At 42.5% G+C, this 16,227-nt stretch overlaps 1 protein-coding gene across 6 annotated transcripts in view; it reads left to right on the top strand.

The window, feature by feature from the left end:
- Window positions 1-16,227, top strand: part of GSK3B (glycogen synthase kinase 3 beta) — a 267,577-nt gene that overhangs the window by 114,059 nt on the left and 137,291 nt on the right. For all 6 annotated transcript variants that reach the window (XM_073309439.2, XM_073309445.2, XM_073309401.2 and 3 more), the window contains exon 3: window positions 12,217-12,300. In XM_073309439.2, coding sequence (XP_073165540.1) covers window positions 12,217-12,300 — 84 coding nt within the window. The remainder of the gene's footprint in view (window positions 1-12,216; window positions 12,301-16,227) is intronic.

Genomic DNA, 16,227 nt, shown 5'->3' with positions numbered 1-16,227 from the left:
GAGTGCTCTTGGGTTGCGTTTTTTTTTTTTCTCTCTCTGCAGCAGTGAATCCTAGAAACTTACTTTCTGTTTAAAATTAAAGCGGAGATTTTCTCCTAAGGACGTATATCCAGGAGATGGGGTTTTAAGAAAACCCTCATATGTCGTGAAAATCATAAGGGTTGGGATCAATGTTACAGACTCTTTGCCCCTGTTTTCCCCCTTCTGTCCCATTCTTCCCTTGTCTCCACCCACGTTTTTTTCTCCTCCAGAGCTCCTGCCCTTAATCCACCTTTTCCCCCCACCCTTCTCCTTATTCCTTACCCCTCTGCATTTGAGTCAGGCAGCTTCCTCCTTTTCAACATTGCCTGGGCACTAGCAGCAGGATCATTGAAAGCACTTAAAGTATAGCCCTGCTTGTGGTTCCTATGCCTGGCACCTCAGCAGCTGGGAACAACAATTCCAGGGAAAGTCCCGCTCAACCTTGGGATGCTCAGTTCTGTAAAGATTGCACATATATTGCCTGGTTGCAGATCAGAGCTGTGGAGGTGGGGGGGAAGCATGCCCAATGCAGACAAAACCTTCAGCTCATTTAGCTGCTGAACTCTTAAATCTCTACTGAGCTGGTGCTTGTCACTGTTGAAGCTGGGGTACTGAACTAGGTGGACCACTGGTCTGATCCAATTTGGCAATTCCTATGCTCATTCAGTCTCCTGGATTCTTTAGTTCTCCCACTTCTTGTTCTTCCCAGTATGTCTCCAAATGCTCCTGTTCCAGCCCCATTTCTTCCTGGTGGCTCCATCCTTTCCTCTACCACCCACAGTTATCTCTTCTTTATACCATGGCTGTCTCTTTACCCTCATGGCTGCCTGCCCCCAGGGGTTGAACCAGGTCCCATAAAAATTTCTGTGTTGTCTCTCCCCTCCTTCCCTGGAGCGCTGCTGTACTGTGTTATATTGGGTTGCGTTATATCAAGGTAGAGGTGTAATTAATGTTTAATAAAATACAGTGGTTAGCAACTCAGAAAATATCTTGTATCCAGAAGAGAGAGTCTTATTTTATTAATGGATTATTAGAACCTGCTCCTGTTGTGATGAGAGATTGCAGTGGATGTTGTGGATATTCTGTGTAATGGCTGGATTTTTAGGCTTGCTTTTTTTTTTTTTTTGATCTGGAAGGTTAAGAATCTAATAACTAGGACCACCTCATATGTTTTCCCTGAAGTGGAAAGTGAATATAATGCAAGAGTTCTGCAATTCTATGTAAAGTTCTCTGTGCTATGCCCTTGCCCAGAGGCAGCCATTCTCTCAGAAAGCAAAGGGTTTTTCTTTAGAAAATACTCTTCCTGTTAGTAGTAATCTGTGAAACAAAGAAATAACCATCTGAGCTCATTGTAGTTGTTATACTGCACATAACTCAGGACCTTGGGTTTCTGTTGCAGTTTTACTCCTCCAAATTAGGACCTAATTTCTATCTTGGACACACAGTAACTACTGCTGTAATCTAGAAAAATCAGCAATTCTATAAATGCACGTGTATATTGGCAGGGGATGATAGAAGCAGCAGAACCTGAGGTTAGAATTGAGCTGTTCACCTAGCCACCAAATGTGAAACAACTATTTGAAAATGATTTTGTGTTTCTGTTTAGTAGTCTAATGGCAGAACAATGCAGTAAATTGGAGTTTGTGTTCTAAATGTGGTTTCCTCGCTCCTAGAGTCATCAGGAGTTTAAAAGTGGTATTCTCAGTCTCCATAAAGAGGTCGTGCTGCTCTGAAGCAAACCCTTTTACCATTCAAGAATAGGTTGTAGTTTTTGGTCTGGCTGGGGTTCAGGCAGGCTAATCTTTTCATGTCAGGATTTGTAATAGAGGGAAGTAAAAATTAATTAAACAAAAAGGAACTGACATGCAGCCTTACAGTATGAAACAAGGCACACATTCTCCTCTCATCCCTTCATTCAAAAGGATTTGTACGTGAATCACTGTGCAGTTTTTTTTAGAAAGCTCAAATGTACATAGCTACAACATGCCAATCGGACAACTAGCACTATCCTTTTTGTGATTAGGATTTTAAATCCATTCAGTATTCAGGGAGTTAATATTGCCGGAACATATACATTTTAAAGACTGTTTTGCTGCACATTTAATTTCAGCCCTGTTCAGTCACATATTTCATATCAGTCAAGCTTTAATAAAACACTGGCTTGTTGGCTGGCAGTTCACCCTTAGCTCCACCTACGCTTGCTTGTACCATCTGAGGCTGTTGGTTAGACTCGGCTACTGCCAAGTGTGCTGTGCATGCTGATCTCATGAGGCAGACTGCGGCTGTTGCATCATTCTGAACTGATGCTCACCACTGTAATCTGAACGTGTGCCAGGGTTTAAGGTTTCTGTGCACACTGGTAATCTTTGGCTAAAATGTAGCTAACATACATTGCGTTCTCTGACCTTTTTGGATGTTCTGCATTGGTAGTTTTTTAAGGCCAACATCCAAAAACAGTTGTCCCATGGCCCACCATATCACATAATCTTTTTTGTACCTTCAGGATTATGGGATATGGGTCATGGGAAGTTTTTGGGTACTGTGGGATTTATGGATGAGGGGGAGAAGTTGGTGCCTTCACGTTGCTTTTAGTTACATAAAATAGAAAGTGCTGTTGTGACTATTATTTACGTTTACAGGGAGCAAACACATGTACAAAAACATCTGATTTTCTGTTGGAACTACTTGATGTCCAGGGGAACATCTGAGTGTTTGTTTGTACTCTGTGCACAAATTGATATTTTTATTATTCTAAATGGGGTATTTTAAATTTATGGGATTTACCTTGTTTGTGGAATATGGGGGGAGCAATGTCTCAGAAAACAACTTATACTCATTGCTTTAAAATTATTATGCCACATCCCACTGGTCTCCATCTTTGGTGTGCATTTTTCCCATCGGGAAATCTTGAACATTAACATTATACTAATTTGATATAATTCATGTGTCTCCAGCACCTTTGAGGACGGATCTCAAAGTGTTTTATGAACAGTAATTAAGCCTCAGCCCCCCTCCTGTGCTATTTGTGCTGTTCAGTGGCAGGTCTCTGAGAAGATTACTGATTTCCTGACCTGTGCTGTAACCAAACTAGATGGAAAGTATTTAATAATTACCAATTGGCCTGCACTAACTGGATGATGGCTGTTCTGTGGGGTTTTTTTAATAAAATATCATGGATGTGAATTACCTTTCATTTTGATAAATATCATTTTTCTTTTTCCAAGTGTTGTCCTGTATTAACCCAGACAGTAGGTGATGATGATATGATCATTGATTGGCTTTCCACACTCTGTTCAGGGGCTTACTATTTTTAGTCATTCAGTTATTCCCTGAGACGTGTAAGCCCATTGCTAAAAAGTGAGACATTGCAGACTTCGGTCATGTCTGCACTGGAAATTTGCACCAATTCAAGCAATCAATGGCCTGCACCAGTTCAAATCCCAAGCATAGACAAGGAAGGCCACGATTCAAGTTTATCCCTTCCTGAAACTTCTTGTCTGCAGTTGAGATTTGCATTGGTGACTAGCCATTGAGTGCGGGGCTTGGGGCAAATTCCCAATATAGAGAAGACTTCAAGGGGTGCTAGTTGAACACTTAGGACTCGGTTCTACATTTCTTCTTCCCCCCAAATTCTTTTTCAATGGCAGTTTTGGATAAACAGGAAGAAATACAGGATTCTGCAAGATGATGGACTGGCACCTGCCTTTTGAAATGGAACCAGGTTCTTGATTCCCAGATTGGTGTCTGTTTTTTATTTATTTCTGTCTCTAGGAATCCGTTAATATAACCTGTTGTAGGGAGTAGGGACAGCATTCAAAGACCTAATGAATGGGAGTGTTTGGGACACATTTCAGGAGGACATTTGAAGGTGTGGGAGGCTTTGGTTGCCAGCTATCTCTATATAATCTGTTAAATTAGGCTCTTAGTGAGAGAGATTGCAGGAGTTGGCCTCTGCTAGTGGGGTTCAGGGAGAACAAGCTGATTTTGATCAATTCTGCTTGTTCCTTGGCAGCATGGTATCCTCTGTTATGGCCAATGGAGCACTGTGGCTCAGTATCTAGTCTGACAGTTCTTCATCTGAACACTGTTAGATTCACTTTCCCTTTACTGCAGCTATGGTGTGCTTTGATTTCTTACAGCAATCCAGGTGCTTGGATTATAATTCCTCTCTGCGAGCAGGTCTTGATGGCTATAAACCCCCATATAATAAGGTTTAACCATCACAAACTTCCACTTGTTTGTTTTTCAGCATGTGTGTGTGGGGGGAATCTCACTCTCTAGTAGGAAGGTGGCTAGAAAGAGGTCTAAGAAATGCTCTGTCACAGCACATCCTATATGCTCCAAACTCCTGCAACTGGCATCCAAAGTGGCTGACCAGGCAAAGGTGATGTGGCCAGCATGTGTCTTCGTTGCCAGGCCCCTATACAACTTAGCATTGCACCTTTCTTCTTCAAATGTGGAGGGAGGCTAGTTGAGAGGAGGAGCTCCTTACCTTATCAAGACTGTCTTTTGGAAACACTCTGGAGAGCCCAGAGGTGGACTCATCTAGTAAACAGGTCCAGAAGTTCCATTCAGCTATTTTCAGCCACTGCAGCAAAGGTAATTTCCACTATAAGACATAGCAAGATGGAGAGGGAGGACAGCAGATATAAGCATAGCTTTGTCCCTACATTTGCTTGACTTTATCATCACTCAGGACCAAGACAGAACAGGCACAATCTCCTATCCTGCTAGCATAACAGAGCAAAGTCTTCTAGCCCAGCCCCTCGAACTTCCAGAAGCACACCTGGGGGCTCGGCCACCGGAAGCACTCAAGGGACACAAAATAATCTGCTTGTTTGATCCATGTGATGGTAGTGGAGGAAGTTCAAAACAGCTATTCTGACAGTGGTAGCTTCTCTTTAACAGCAGCAGCTTTAGTAGGCACTCCCTCACCAACTCCTGTGTAGCAACCCAGGTGGGGAGACTGAAAAGCTGCTCTACTTGGCATTCCCCCTGGAAGAGAGGAAGAACAGACCTCGCAGAGGGGCAGAAGAACTACTTGGATACTAGGAGGAACCACTTGATTAGCGACTCAGCCATGATCAGATGAACCAGTCCTCTGTTGATGATGTCCAAGGTGGGGACAGGGATGCAATTTGTTTAGCAATTTGTCTGATCAGGTCAACATCCCCAGCTAAACAAAGGCAGGCTTGCTCAAACAAGGGCACAAAGCCAACCTTGCTCCTCTTTCCCTCATTGTCCTGCTCTTCACGGCCCACATTGCAAGAGGGGAATAAGAAGGAGGCCAGAAATCCAATGTTCCCTACCCTACAAAATCTCATCATCACATCACATGGGTCTCTTCACCACAAAGAACAAAATTCTCTAGTACAGAAGACTCCTCAATAATTCTAGATTCAGTGGAGTTTTTACACTTTACCATTCAGGCATCCAAACAAATGCAGAAAGGGAATATCTCTGCTGCTCCATCACTGCCTTCCTAGCTCGTGGCTGAGAAGACTGCATTAGTTCCTCCGACCATTTGAGGAGTATACAGAGGAAATTGAACCTAATAAGGTCATAATAGGAGACCTTGGCTGAAGAAGATGATCTGTGGGAGGATGGAGATCATGATGAGGGGAAAGAGGAGGAAGATGCAGACATTGTGTGTGTGTGTGTACATTTAGAAAACTGGACCTACCTGCACTTCTCCCCAGGTCAGTCACTGAAGCTCAAACAAGAGAGTCTTCTGGAACTGAAGCCTGGGCAGATCCCATAAAGCCTTCATCTTACCGGGCACCCAGGTTCCGTCTATCTGCAGTGAGTCACTCGTTACTTTTGCAGAAGTGCAGCTTCTAGCAAAACCATTAGAACTCTCTGTCTCTGACTGTACAAGAGACAGCTGTGTTCATGGAAAATCCAGGATAGATGCAACAATCTCCAATCTTTGATGATCTTTGGGCCTGACCCTGCAAGCATCTGTTATCCACTTGTGCTTTGACATCAGTGGTAAGATGGTTTCAAAATTTTTGCTTAGAAGGGACCAGGACAAGAACACTGAAATTATTAAAGTTTTTACTGTCCTTGGGTCTGCTTTTATTTGTCTGCAGTATAACTATATAACATGATACAAATTCATAGATTCTGAGGCCAGAAGGGACCATTACTTAAAGCCATGGCCTAACTTGTTTCAGCAAAGGAATTCTGTTGCTGAAATAGTGGGCAGTGGTTCATTCCTGCATTGCAGTCTGAGTGAATTAGAGAAGATTCAATACGCCTTGTCTGTTCTGAAGAACTAGGGCTTGTCTCCAGGTAAGACACATGAGGAAGAATGGGTTTAGAGTCTCTAAGGGCATGTCTACACATGTAGATATTCCTGAATAATTCCATGTGTGGAGTACAGTGTTCCATTTGTCTAACCCACTAAGCTAAACTTGTGTAGACAAGTTTTGATGTTCATGGCAGAGGAAACCAGCCTCAATGAACTCTCCTGAGGTTTTAAAACACTCATTCTGAAGCCCAAGGTCCCAAACCCAAATGCCTTTATCTGAAGGAAAAACTGAAGGAACTCCCTGCATGTCTGGACCCAGATGACATGTTGATATGAATATACAGTTGAGATCTATACAAAAGCTTTCAGCAGCTTCTTCATTCACTTTACTTGTTCCAACTCAAGGTAGATGCAAGTTCAGAAGCACTAAACTATCTGAGAATATAGGTGGAAATGAGGTAAAGCAAACGTAACTCCATCTCCTATATGCTGCTGCTATAAATAAGAGGAAACAAAGCAAGGCCTGTCTTCAGCAAGTGGGGTTACCAGTGAGACTAGAACTGTCAGCCACCAGCAGGAAAGGTTTGTCCTAGGAAGCACCTAGTAAAGAATAAAGGCAGCTAGGGCGTATGTCTAGGAAAGCAGGGGGACCAGGCACAGTGCCTTCCATTTGTGATCAATCTCTTGATCAAGGAAAGGTTCATGCTGTGAATAACATTGTGAACTTCTGTTGTAAAGAAAAGCTGTTTTCCTGGTCTATAATAGCAGAGTACAGTAATTCAAGCCCATTTCCTGCTTCTCCAGTTCTAAATCCATTGCAGTTTACTTGTGTTCTGATGAATTTTCACGGCTGGGTGGGGAACCTATGGGAGAGACTAGAGAAAGTGCTTCTTCTAGAAGGCTAGAAAGAAGACATGAAGCAACCTTTGTTATATTACAGGATTATTATAACCTGAGCATGTCCGGTCAATTTTTGTAACTGAAATGTGGGATGGGCAAACAGGTTAATTTAAAATAATAAGCTGTATAGGTAGTCTCTTTGGCATTCCGGGCTAGGAAAAGTGTTTTAGAACTAGTAGAATAATCATTACCGAAGGGGCACTTCTGGCACATCAGGTTTTATAATTCTGTCACCAAGAAAAACTTCAGAGTTTAACTTTCTAGATTCACGTGTGAACACCCCCACCTTTCATTCTGGTTTTAGCTGAATAACACAAACTGAAAATAAGTTGCAAAGAGATCTGTTTGTAGCCCCTTAATGCTCAGTGTTTCTCAAAAGAATGTGTGCTTCAGGAATTCTTTATTTCACTATAAATAAATCTTTTTGTTCTCCAGTGTGGCAATTGGGAATGAGGGCTGGACATTCACTAATGCCTAGTGAGATCATAGTTCTGATTTAGACTAACTGCTCTATGGTTTGTAGCTATGGTAAGCAAAGGTTTGTAGAAATTTGGAAATGTACAACCTGGAAAAAACCATAGTCTACTCCCAAAGAAAATTTTTAAAAGCCTTTTTATACCAAGCCGTTTCCTTGCTTTTGAGAAAACTGGTATAGTAACATTTGGTGGGATTGTTGATAGAAGACATTCTAGGACAGGGGTTCTCAAACTTCATTGCACTGCGACCCACTTCTGACCATAAGAATTACTACACGACACCAGGAGGGGGGACTGAAGCCTGAGCCCTGCCACCCTGAGCTGGAGGGCCAAACCTGAAGCCTGAGCCCTGCCATCCCTGGTTGGGGGGCCAAAGACAAACCCAAAGGGCTTCACCTGGGGGAGGGTTGTAACCTGAGCCTACTGCCCAGGGCTGAAGCCGAAGACGGAGCCCTGGGTAGTGGGGCTCAGTCTTAAGCTTCGGGCCCAGGCCCAAGCAAGTCTAATGCTCGCCCTGGTGACCCCATTAAAACGGGGTCCCAACCCACTTTGGGGTCCTGACCCAGAGTTTGAGAGCCACTGTTCTAGGTGAAGCTTGTCTTTGCACATGTATCACCCAAGTCACTGTCTGGATTGTTGCTTCTGGAATACAAGAAAGAGGCATTACTGGGTATGAGCAGAGGTCTTGTGTTTTTATCCACCCTCTACTTTGGATGTGCTCTGTCAGCCTTTTTTGGCTGTGTCTCTGAAATGATTTTAGTTACGCTGTACTTAGACAAGCATTTTATCTGTTATAATTATATGTAAGGTAGCCATCACTGATTTATGTAATAAGGCTCTCTGCTAATATAAGTTGATTTTATATGCTGTATTCCATTCACACTTTCTCATCTGCTTGTGACATTTTATTTGGAGCTTTTCTGTTTATTTCAAAAGCTATGATTTGAGTGATATCCAAGTCAAGAATAGTCACTGTAGATGGGAACTACTTGGTAAGATGCTACTTTGTAAAGTGAGTGGCTTTTGTTTATTTAGGCTGTTCAAGGAAATTTATATACTGGGAGTACTAATATGAGAAAAATGGGTCCTTAAAAGCTTACTGCATATTTTAGCATTAGATTATTTTATTTTAATCATCATCAACTTTAGTATGTGTTCCCTGTCACAATAATTGTTGTAATTTCACAGCTGTTTATGTATTTCTGATCTAGTTTGTTCAGGTGAACTGTGATTCAGAGATTGGTTAGGTTTTACTTTAAAGAAATAAAAATCCTTCATTTTATCCTGTTAGATTCTAGTATGTGAAGTGTTAGTTTTACTGTATGTTTGGTTGAATTAACTCTCCTGTCACCACTCAATAATGAGCTGTTCATGGAGCTGAGACAGATGGTTAGGGAGAGCGCCTAAGGAGATGGAGCAAGGAGTGGGAGGCGTCAGAGCAGCAGAGATCGCACTTGTCCTGGAATGGGTTACTGAGACACAATAGAACTTGTAACAGTATAGAATAACATCTGCTGATTTCTAGAATGTATTATTGTATGGTATCAGGCATACAGATCCTAAGATCATGAAGCAACAGTATGAGCTGGAGTACACACACTTATTCAGGAGTTTATAAAGATACTTTTGAAATAATAATATTTGTGTAGTGTTTTACACATTCAAAGCACTGTACAAACATTGATTTATCTTCCAGTACCCCATGGAGGTGTGAAATTATTACTATCCTCATCTTCAAGCTGTTGAAACAAAGGCATTACTTGCCCCAGGTCATGTAATGAAAAAATCACTGGTGGAGCTGGGTTTCAATCTCAGAACTTCCAGATTTCCAATCTTGTGTTCAGTACTCCAATGGAAATGTGAACACCTTGAAAACCCTCCAGAAAGTATTAAGATTGCTATCATAATAGAAAGCTCAATGACTGATGGCATAAGGAGCCTTTCGTATTTAGGATCAGTTGTTCAGATTTGACCTGTTTCTCCAATGACTAAAAGCTGATACCATATGATGAATGTCCAGTGGTTAGTGTGAAATGTTGATGAACTCATTCTTCTTCCCAGTGAATAAATGTGCCTTACAGAAAACGCTATCATAGCTGGTAATATTTGGTTCCTCTTTAGCAATCTTAATAGAGATCAGGGACAGAATGATTGAAGAATTGAACTCTCTTCTCTCTTTCTCCCCCCCGGAGTGGGCTTCTCCCGGTTAGAAATGGAGCACATTAGAGAGGTAATTTGAGACGCTTATGTGCCTGTCATGCACAAAACCTGTGTTGTTTCCATGGATTTGCCACAAACAGTGGGGCTTTTGAACAATCATTTCTCTGAGCCTCAGTTTCCTTATCTATAAACAAAGATAATTGCCAATTTCATAATGGTATTGTGAAATGTCACTGATTGTAAAGTGCTATATAATACAAAGTGTGATTTAAAGTCAGTCAATGGCAGTGATGGGATTAAAACTCAAGGCCTCCTAGATAGCACCTGTTCTTAAGGGTATATGGTAAAGGATTTTGAAGCAGGAGGCAGGAAGCTTCTTTAACTGAGGGTCAGAACCATGCATACTTTAAGATCTCCATATGATACATGCAGTTTCTGAAGTTTGCAGAGTAATGATGGGGGGGTGGATGGGAGGGGCTCTGATGCATGGCTTATGAAGTCCAAATTATGACAGTGATGCTTTATAAAGCAGACATTAGCTATGTGCACTTAGGTGTATGGAAACGCTCTCTCCCTCCCAAATCTTCCCAAAGTTAGTCAGAGGTAACAGTGCTAACAAGACAAATTTAATATTTCTAAATCAAGCTGTTTTGGCGGGGCATGTGACAAAGCAAAAAAAAAAGTTAAGAAAATGACCCAGAAATGAGAAACTAGCCTGAATTTTTTATCCCCTCCCCCCCCCAGCTCTCAAATTTCTTTTCCCATTTACCCCAAGTCTTGCAGAAAGATTTTTCCCTTGACTAAGATGCTGCATGCCAAATTTCAGGTATATTAGTTGAAATCTGGCAAAGTAAAGGTGTAGGGGTACATTCAAAATTAGATGTGTATAAAAAGCTAGTTTCAGATCTGATTTTATAGTGACTAGTCTCTATTTAATAAAGCTTGAACATTTTTTGCTACTGATACGCTACACTATCTCCTCCGGTTTAGGCAGAGGTAAAAGAGAGATGTGGAAAAGAGAACATGGGAGAAGTGATTAGGGGATGGTGTTGGGGGGGAATGTACCAATAACAATACATGAATTGGCATGGCTTTGTTAGTTACATCTCCTTTTGTGTTCTATCCCCATCCACACTTTAGCTCTTCATTTATTTTTGTATTTAGTGTGTAAGACTCTCTGGAAAATGGATTGTTTCTTTGTTTGTACTGTCAGCTCATCACTGTGGGGCCCCAGTCTATTTCCCTACACACCTATGTTTGTCACCATCTCACTTTGTCTTAAGCTTTTTGAGGCAGGGACCATTGTCATCTGTCATGAGGTAATGCACATTTATTGTGCTCTATAAATGTATTTTAAATTAATTGCTTTTTTGGATTGCTACAAAGTGGAGATGTTTAGTCACTAACAGTAATTTTCTTTATTCTGCCAAGCAAAACAGAGTGTCCTTCTGATCGTTCTGTATAAATCTTGTCAGACTTCAGTCAGTAGAAGTGAGATTTGACTGCATGGTTGTCTGATTCCCAGCTCAGGGAACTGCCTTAGGCAACAGGAGTATTTGGTGTGGAAATGTGTTCACCTACCTGTCTGTCTGTCTCTGTCTCTCTCTCCGCTGTTCAATAGCGGCTTAGAAACATTGTGAAGAAAAAGAGAGTACCTGCTTCTACGTAGTATTGTCCAAAGCAGAAATCAGATCCATGAACTCTAGACATTTCTGACAAAAAGGTTCCAAGAACAGGTGGAATCACCTTTTAAAATTTTTGAATTTATTTTTGATCACTTAGTTGTATCTACCCATACTGCTCCAAACCAACGCGAAAAAAATAAATTATTGTCAGTTAACGTCTGTTCTGTTTTTTATCACTTTTACAGCATCTTCAAAATAAAGATTTAAAACCCTGCTGCAGCCTTAACTGTGAAATCACTACCATTCCACTCTGTGGACAGTTCAAGCCTGCTGACCATTCAGACTAGAATATGTAGCTTTCAAAGCTTAGAAAATACAAACTGAAAACTAACTGAGTTTGAATACAATATTTATTGCATCTGCTTGACAGCAACAAGCTCCGGTGCTCGACACCTTGGGTTGGTTGTTTAATTACAGCGCTCTTAAGTTTAAGAAAATCTGCACCCCTGAATACTATAGTTAAAACAATTGGAGGAAGAGGAATGAGGAGCAACATGTGACAGACTAAACCACATTTGGTACTTATGACAAAGGAGCTACTTTAAACTTCCAGACTTTTTCTTTTCAACACCCCATTCCTAATGCATCCCTGATTCAGTGGCTTTCATGTGCTCTTGGCCAATACATTTAAGGTGCACACTACACCGTAACATCACTATTTTAAAAAAAACAACAACAAAAAAACAATTTTTCTAACCTTATGGTGCTTTTTCTCTTTTAGAACCGAGAGCTCCAGATCATGAGAAAGTTGGATCACTGTAACATTGTCCGATTGCGATACTTCTTCTACTCTAGCGGAGAGAAGGTAAGTTAGCATTGAGAGGTCACAGACAATAAGCTTCATTAAGGCCACTAAGTGGTATTGTTATAATACTGTACTCTTTGAATTTTTAGGGGTATTAAAATAGTTTGAAAGAGTGGAGTCCAGAATAAGAAAAGAATGGTAAATGTGCATATCAGGAGCTCAGATGTTCCTGAGCTGAGGGACTTCAAATCTGTAAGGCAGAGCGTGTTTGAGCTGATCTTACCTTCTGACTATGAGGTGTAGGCCATGGGTACTGTGGCTGCTAGTATGCAGTGATCAGTCTTGATTCCAGCAGCCTTCTGTCTGCGTCAAGATGAAGAATTGTATAGCTGGAAGCTGCGGTTTCTATAGGCTTCACTTCTTTATTAAAGATGTGAGTGGCCACCAGCCACTTTTTAGAACTTCATGTGTTACATCACCCCCTGTGTTATTACAGGGGTCAAGCAAGACTACTGGAGTATCTTCAGTTCTGAAATCCATCAGTATCTCAGAACTGTCCCTCATATACCAAAAGCTGTAGTTAATGATGTAATAAATGGAAAATGAAGAAAAAGAACTTAAAAATAAACAGACAAACCAAGAACTTACTATTCAGCATTGGTGTCAGAAAGTGACACTGGAAGAGTGTGCAAGAAGCAGGCCTTGGGATTTTCCTCCCTCCCCCCTTTTTTTTTGGCGGGGTTGGGGGGGGTCTCTCTACTCTTCCAAAATGGTGGAGCGGGAGTTGTGGGGAGTCTAGCCTGGGTCTTCCCACCTCTTCCATGGGTTGGAGACACACTTGCCCCCTGTGATGCCCCCAGAGGGCAAAATGGACCTATCAAGCCATGTGACAGAGGTTGTGGTCAGGGGGAAGTTTGATCTGGCTCTCTTCTTCCTCCCCTCATCCCAGGCTGCTCTTGTCGTTCCCTGGCATTTTGAGTACAAATTTGTGCCACTGCTGTTTGAATGGCAGTTTAGGCTCTGTTTGTTACCATGTTCAAGTTCGGTTATAATTTTGGCATGTTGTCAGAATTTTCCTTAGTAATGCAAGTAAAAGAAGGGAAGTGGTGGCTTAACAGTTTACAACTTAGCCACGTTGAATAGAATTTTATGGCACAAGCAAAAGGCACATGTCTTGTCTGAGGGCTTCCTCCCTGCAAAATTTCAAAGGTCTGCTGCAAACAATGTAGCGGGTTAAAACGTCTCCGAAAAAAAAATCCCAGGACTTTTATAGCAGGAACCAGTAGGCAGCGTAAATACAGGGGTTCTACAAGGTTTTACCGCATAGCGGTGCAATGTTCAAACAATTAGATCACTGACTGTGTTAGTTTTAGTGGAAACTGTTTTTCACTTGACCACCATGTTTGTGTATGGCAGGTGACTCAAAATGCTGAAATGAGCAGTTTAAATTGTGATACTACACTGTAATTTTCAAGAAAAAGAAACATAAAATAGTATAGTAGTCCACGATCCTTCAAGGTTCAAGGATGGTTCTCTTTCATATAATGATAGTCAGTTATTGCTGGTGGCTAATGAGACCAATCCAGGATCCACAGATCTTGTCACAGTTAGGGTCGACGTTTCCCAATGGAAGGGGTGGATCAAGATTGTTGAGTGGGGCTGCGGTGTGCTCTTTCCTTTTATTCCATTTCTCCATTTCCTGTTTCTGTTGGATCTCGAAATACTGGGATCCTTGCCACAAAGTCCTTTTCCATTTAGGTCATTGAGGACTTCGGTTTCCCATGAGTTTGTCAATATTGCACTTCTTCATGTTGGCTTTGAGGGTGTCTTTGAAGAACTCCCCCCACACCCTTGTCCATTGGCCGTGGCACAATTGTGAGAACATGACCTGCTTCAGGATTCGATTTTCTGGCGTTCGAAGAACTTGACCAGCCCAGTGGAGTTGTTGGTGGATGATCATAGCATCAGTGCTGGAGGTTTGGCTTGGGACAGAACATTAATGCTGGTGCCTTGGTCTTCCCACTGGTTCGGAAGATCTTGCAGAGGCACCATTGATGGTATCATTCAAGAGCCTTGAGGTGTCTACTGTACGTGACCCAGGTTTCAGCACCATACAAGAGAGCAGGGACAACAATGGCCTGGTACATGAGAAGCTTGGTTTGATTCTTAATGTCACGATTTTTGAAGATGTTTTGTCAAGTGTCCAAAAGCATCACTGGCGCATTTGAAGGCACTGTTGAATTTCCTCCTCAATGTCAGCTTTATCTGATACGTAGCTGCTGAGGTAAAAGAAGTGCTCTGTGTTCTCCAGGGTTTCTTTATTGATCTGAATTACCGGAGCAGGATCCTGGTGATTCAGAGCTTGTTGGTGGAGTACCTTAGTTTTCCTGGTGTTGAGTGTGAGACCAAGTTGGTTATAGGCCTCAGAGAAAGTGTTGGCTATTTTTTGAAGATCATATTCTGAGTGAGCGCACAGGGCATAGCCATCTGCATATTGGAGTTCAGTGACTGATTTAGTGATAGTTAAGGCTGTGTTTAGTCAGGGCTATTTTTAGTAAAAGTCATGGACAGGTCACGGGCAGTAAACAAAAATTCATGGCCGGTGACCTCTCCATAGCCTAGTACTATATACCCCTGACTAAATCTTGCAGGGAATGAGGGGAGTCAGCCCAGGGGTGCAGTGGGTACATGTGGGTAGGGCTGGCATGCTACCTGCCTGGCTTCACGCCTCCCCGAAGCAGTGACATCCCCTTCCCTCTACTCCTAGGTGGCGGCGTGGCCAGGCAGCTCTGCGCGCTGCCTCCACCCCAAGCACTGCCTCCGCAGCTCCAATCGGCCGGGAATCGCATCCAGGGAGTCATCCCGCCTACCCCCCACCCCCCGGTAAGCGCTGTCCAGAGGCCTCACCCCGTCCTGCACCCCAGCCCTGAGCCCACACCCAAACTCCTGCTGCCGCTGCGGGAGAAGGACATGGTGGCCTGAGACTGCCCCAGCAGTGGCTGTTGCGGCTGGCTCAGGGATTGCTTAAGCTGCTCAGGCAGCCCCTGGGTGAGCTGCATTGGCTGCTGCAGAAGTCACAGAGGTCGACTTTCATGACCTCCGTGCCAAACTCGCAGCCTTAGTGATCGTTTTGTCTTGGATCGGAGGCGACTGAGGTTGAAGAGCTTGCTGTCCATTCTGTATTGAATGTCCGGGCCAGGGAGGAGCTTGTCACGGATGAGAAGAAGGATGACTGCAAGGAGGATGGAGAAAAAGGTTGGAGCTGACACAACCTTGCTTTACTCCTATCTTGACTAGGAAGGAGTCTGTTTCAGATCCATTGCTGACAACAGTCAGAGACATGTTGTCATGGAGGAGTCAGAGAACATAATAAATTTTGGCAGGCATTCAAATTAAAGGAGAATTCTCCACAGCCTCATGATCGGTAGAGTCAAATGCTTTTGTGAGGTCATTGAAGGCCAGGTATGGAGGTCAATGTTGCTCACAGCACTTTTCCTGAAGTTGACGGGCAGAGAAAATCATGGTGGTGGTACATAAAATAGTATTCTTAATGAATTCATATATGCAGCTAAGAACAGCTAACTTCATTGTTCTTTGTCTTTGCTTGAGATTTTAACTGTCCTGTTGAGAAATGGGACAGAGCCCAGACTGTCAATATAGGAGGGTGAAGCGGTGCACAGGACAGCATAAATAATGTAGTTTTTCCTGTTTGGTATAGGGCCGGTTGCAGCCATCTTTGTTGGTGCTATGCAAAATGGCACTTGGAAAGTTGGCGTAAAGGAGGATAAATATTTCCATATCTGGTTACTGACCTTTTTTTCAGACTTACACCAATTTTGAAGTTGAGGGGCCCCACTTCATAAGTGCTCAGCCCTGGCACCTCATTGTTCTCAGTGGTTGCTACTAGGTGCTGAGCTGTTGTTTTAAAATAGGCAAACAAACAAAAAAAATAGCACCAGATGTGAGTGTTGAACACTTCTGAAAATA

This window comes from Lepidochelys kempii, chromosome 1, assembly GCF_965140285.1.
Source record: "Lepidochelys kempii isolate rLepKem1 chromosome 1, rLepKem1.hap1, whole genome shotgun sequence".
Classification (NCBI taxonomy): Eukaryota; Metazoa; Chordata; order Testudines; family Cheloniidae; genus Lepidochelys; species Lepidochelys kempii.
Note: the sequence above shows the minus strand (reverse complement) of the source record. Positions and strands in the feature narration are given on the sequence as shown.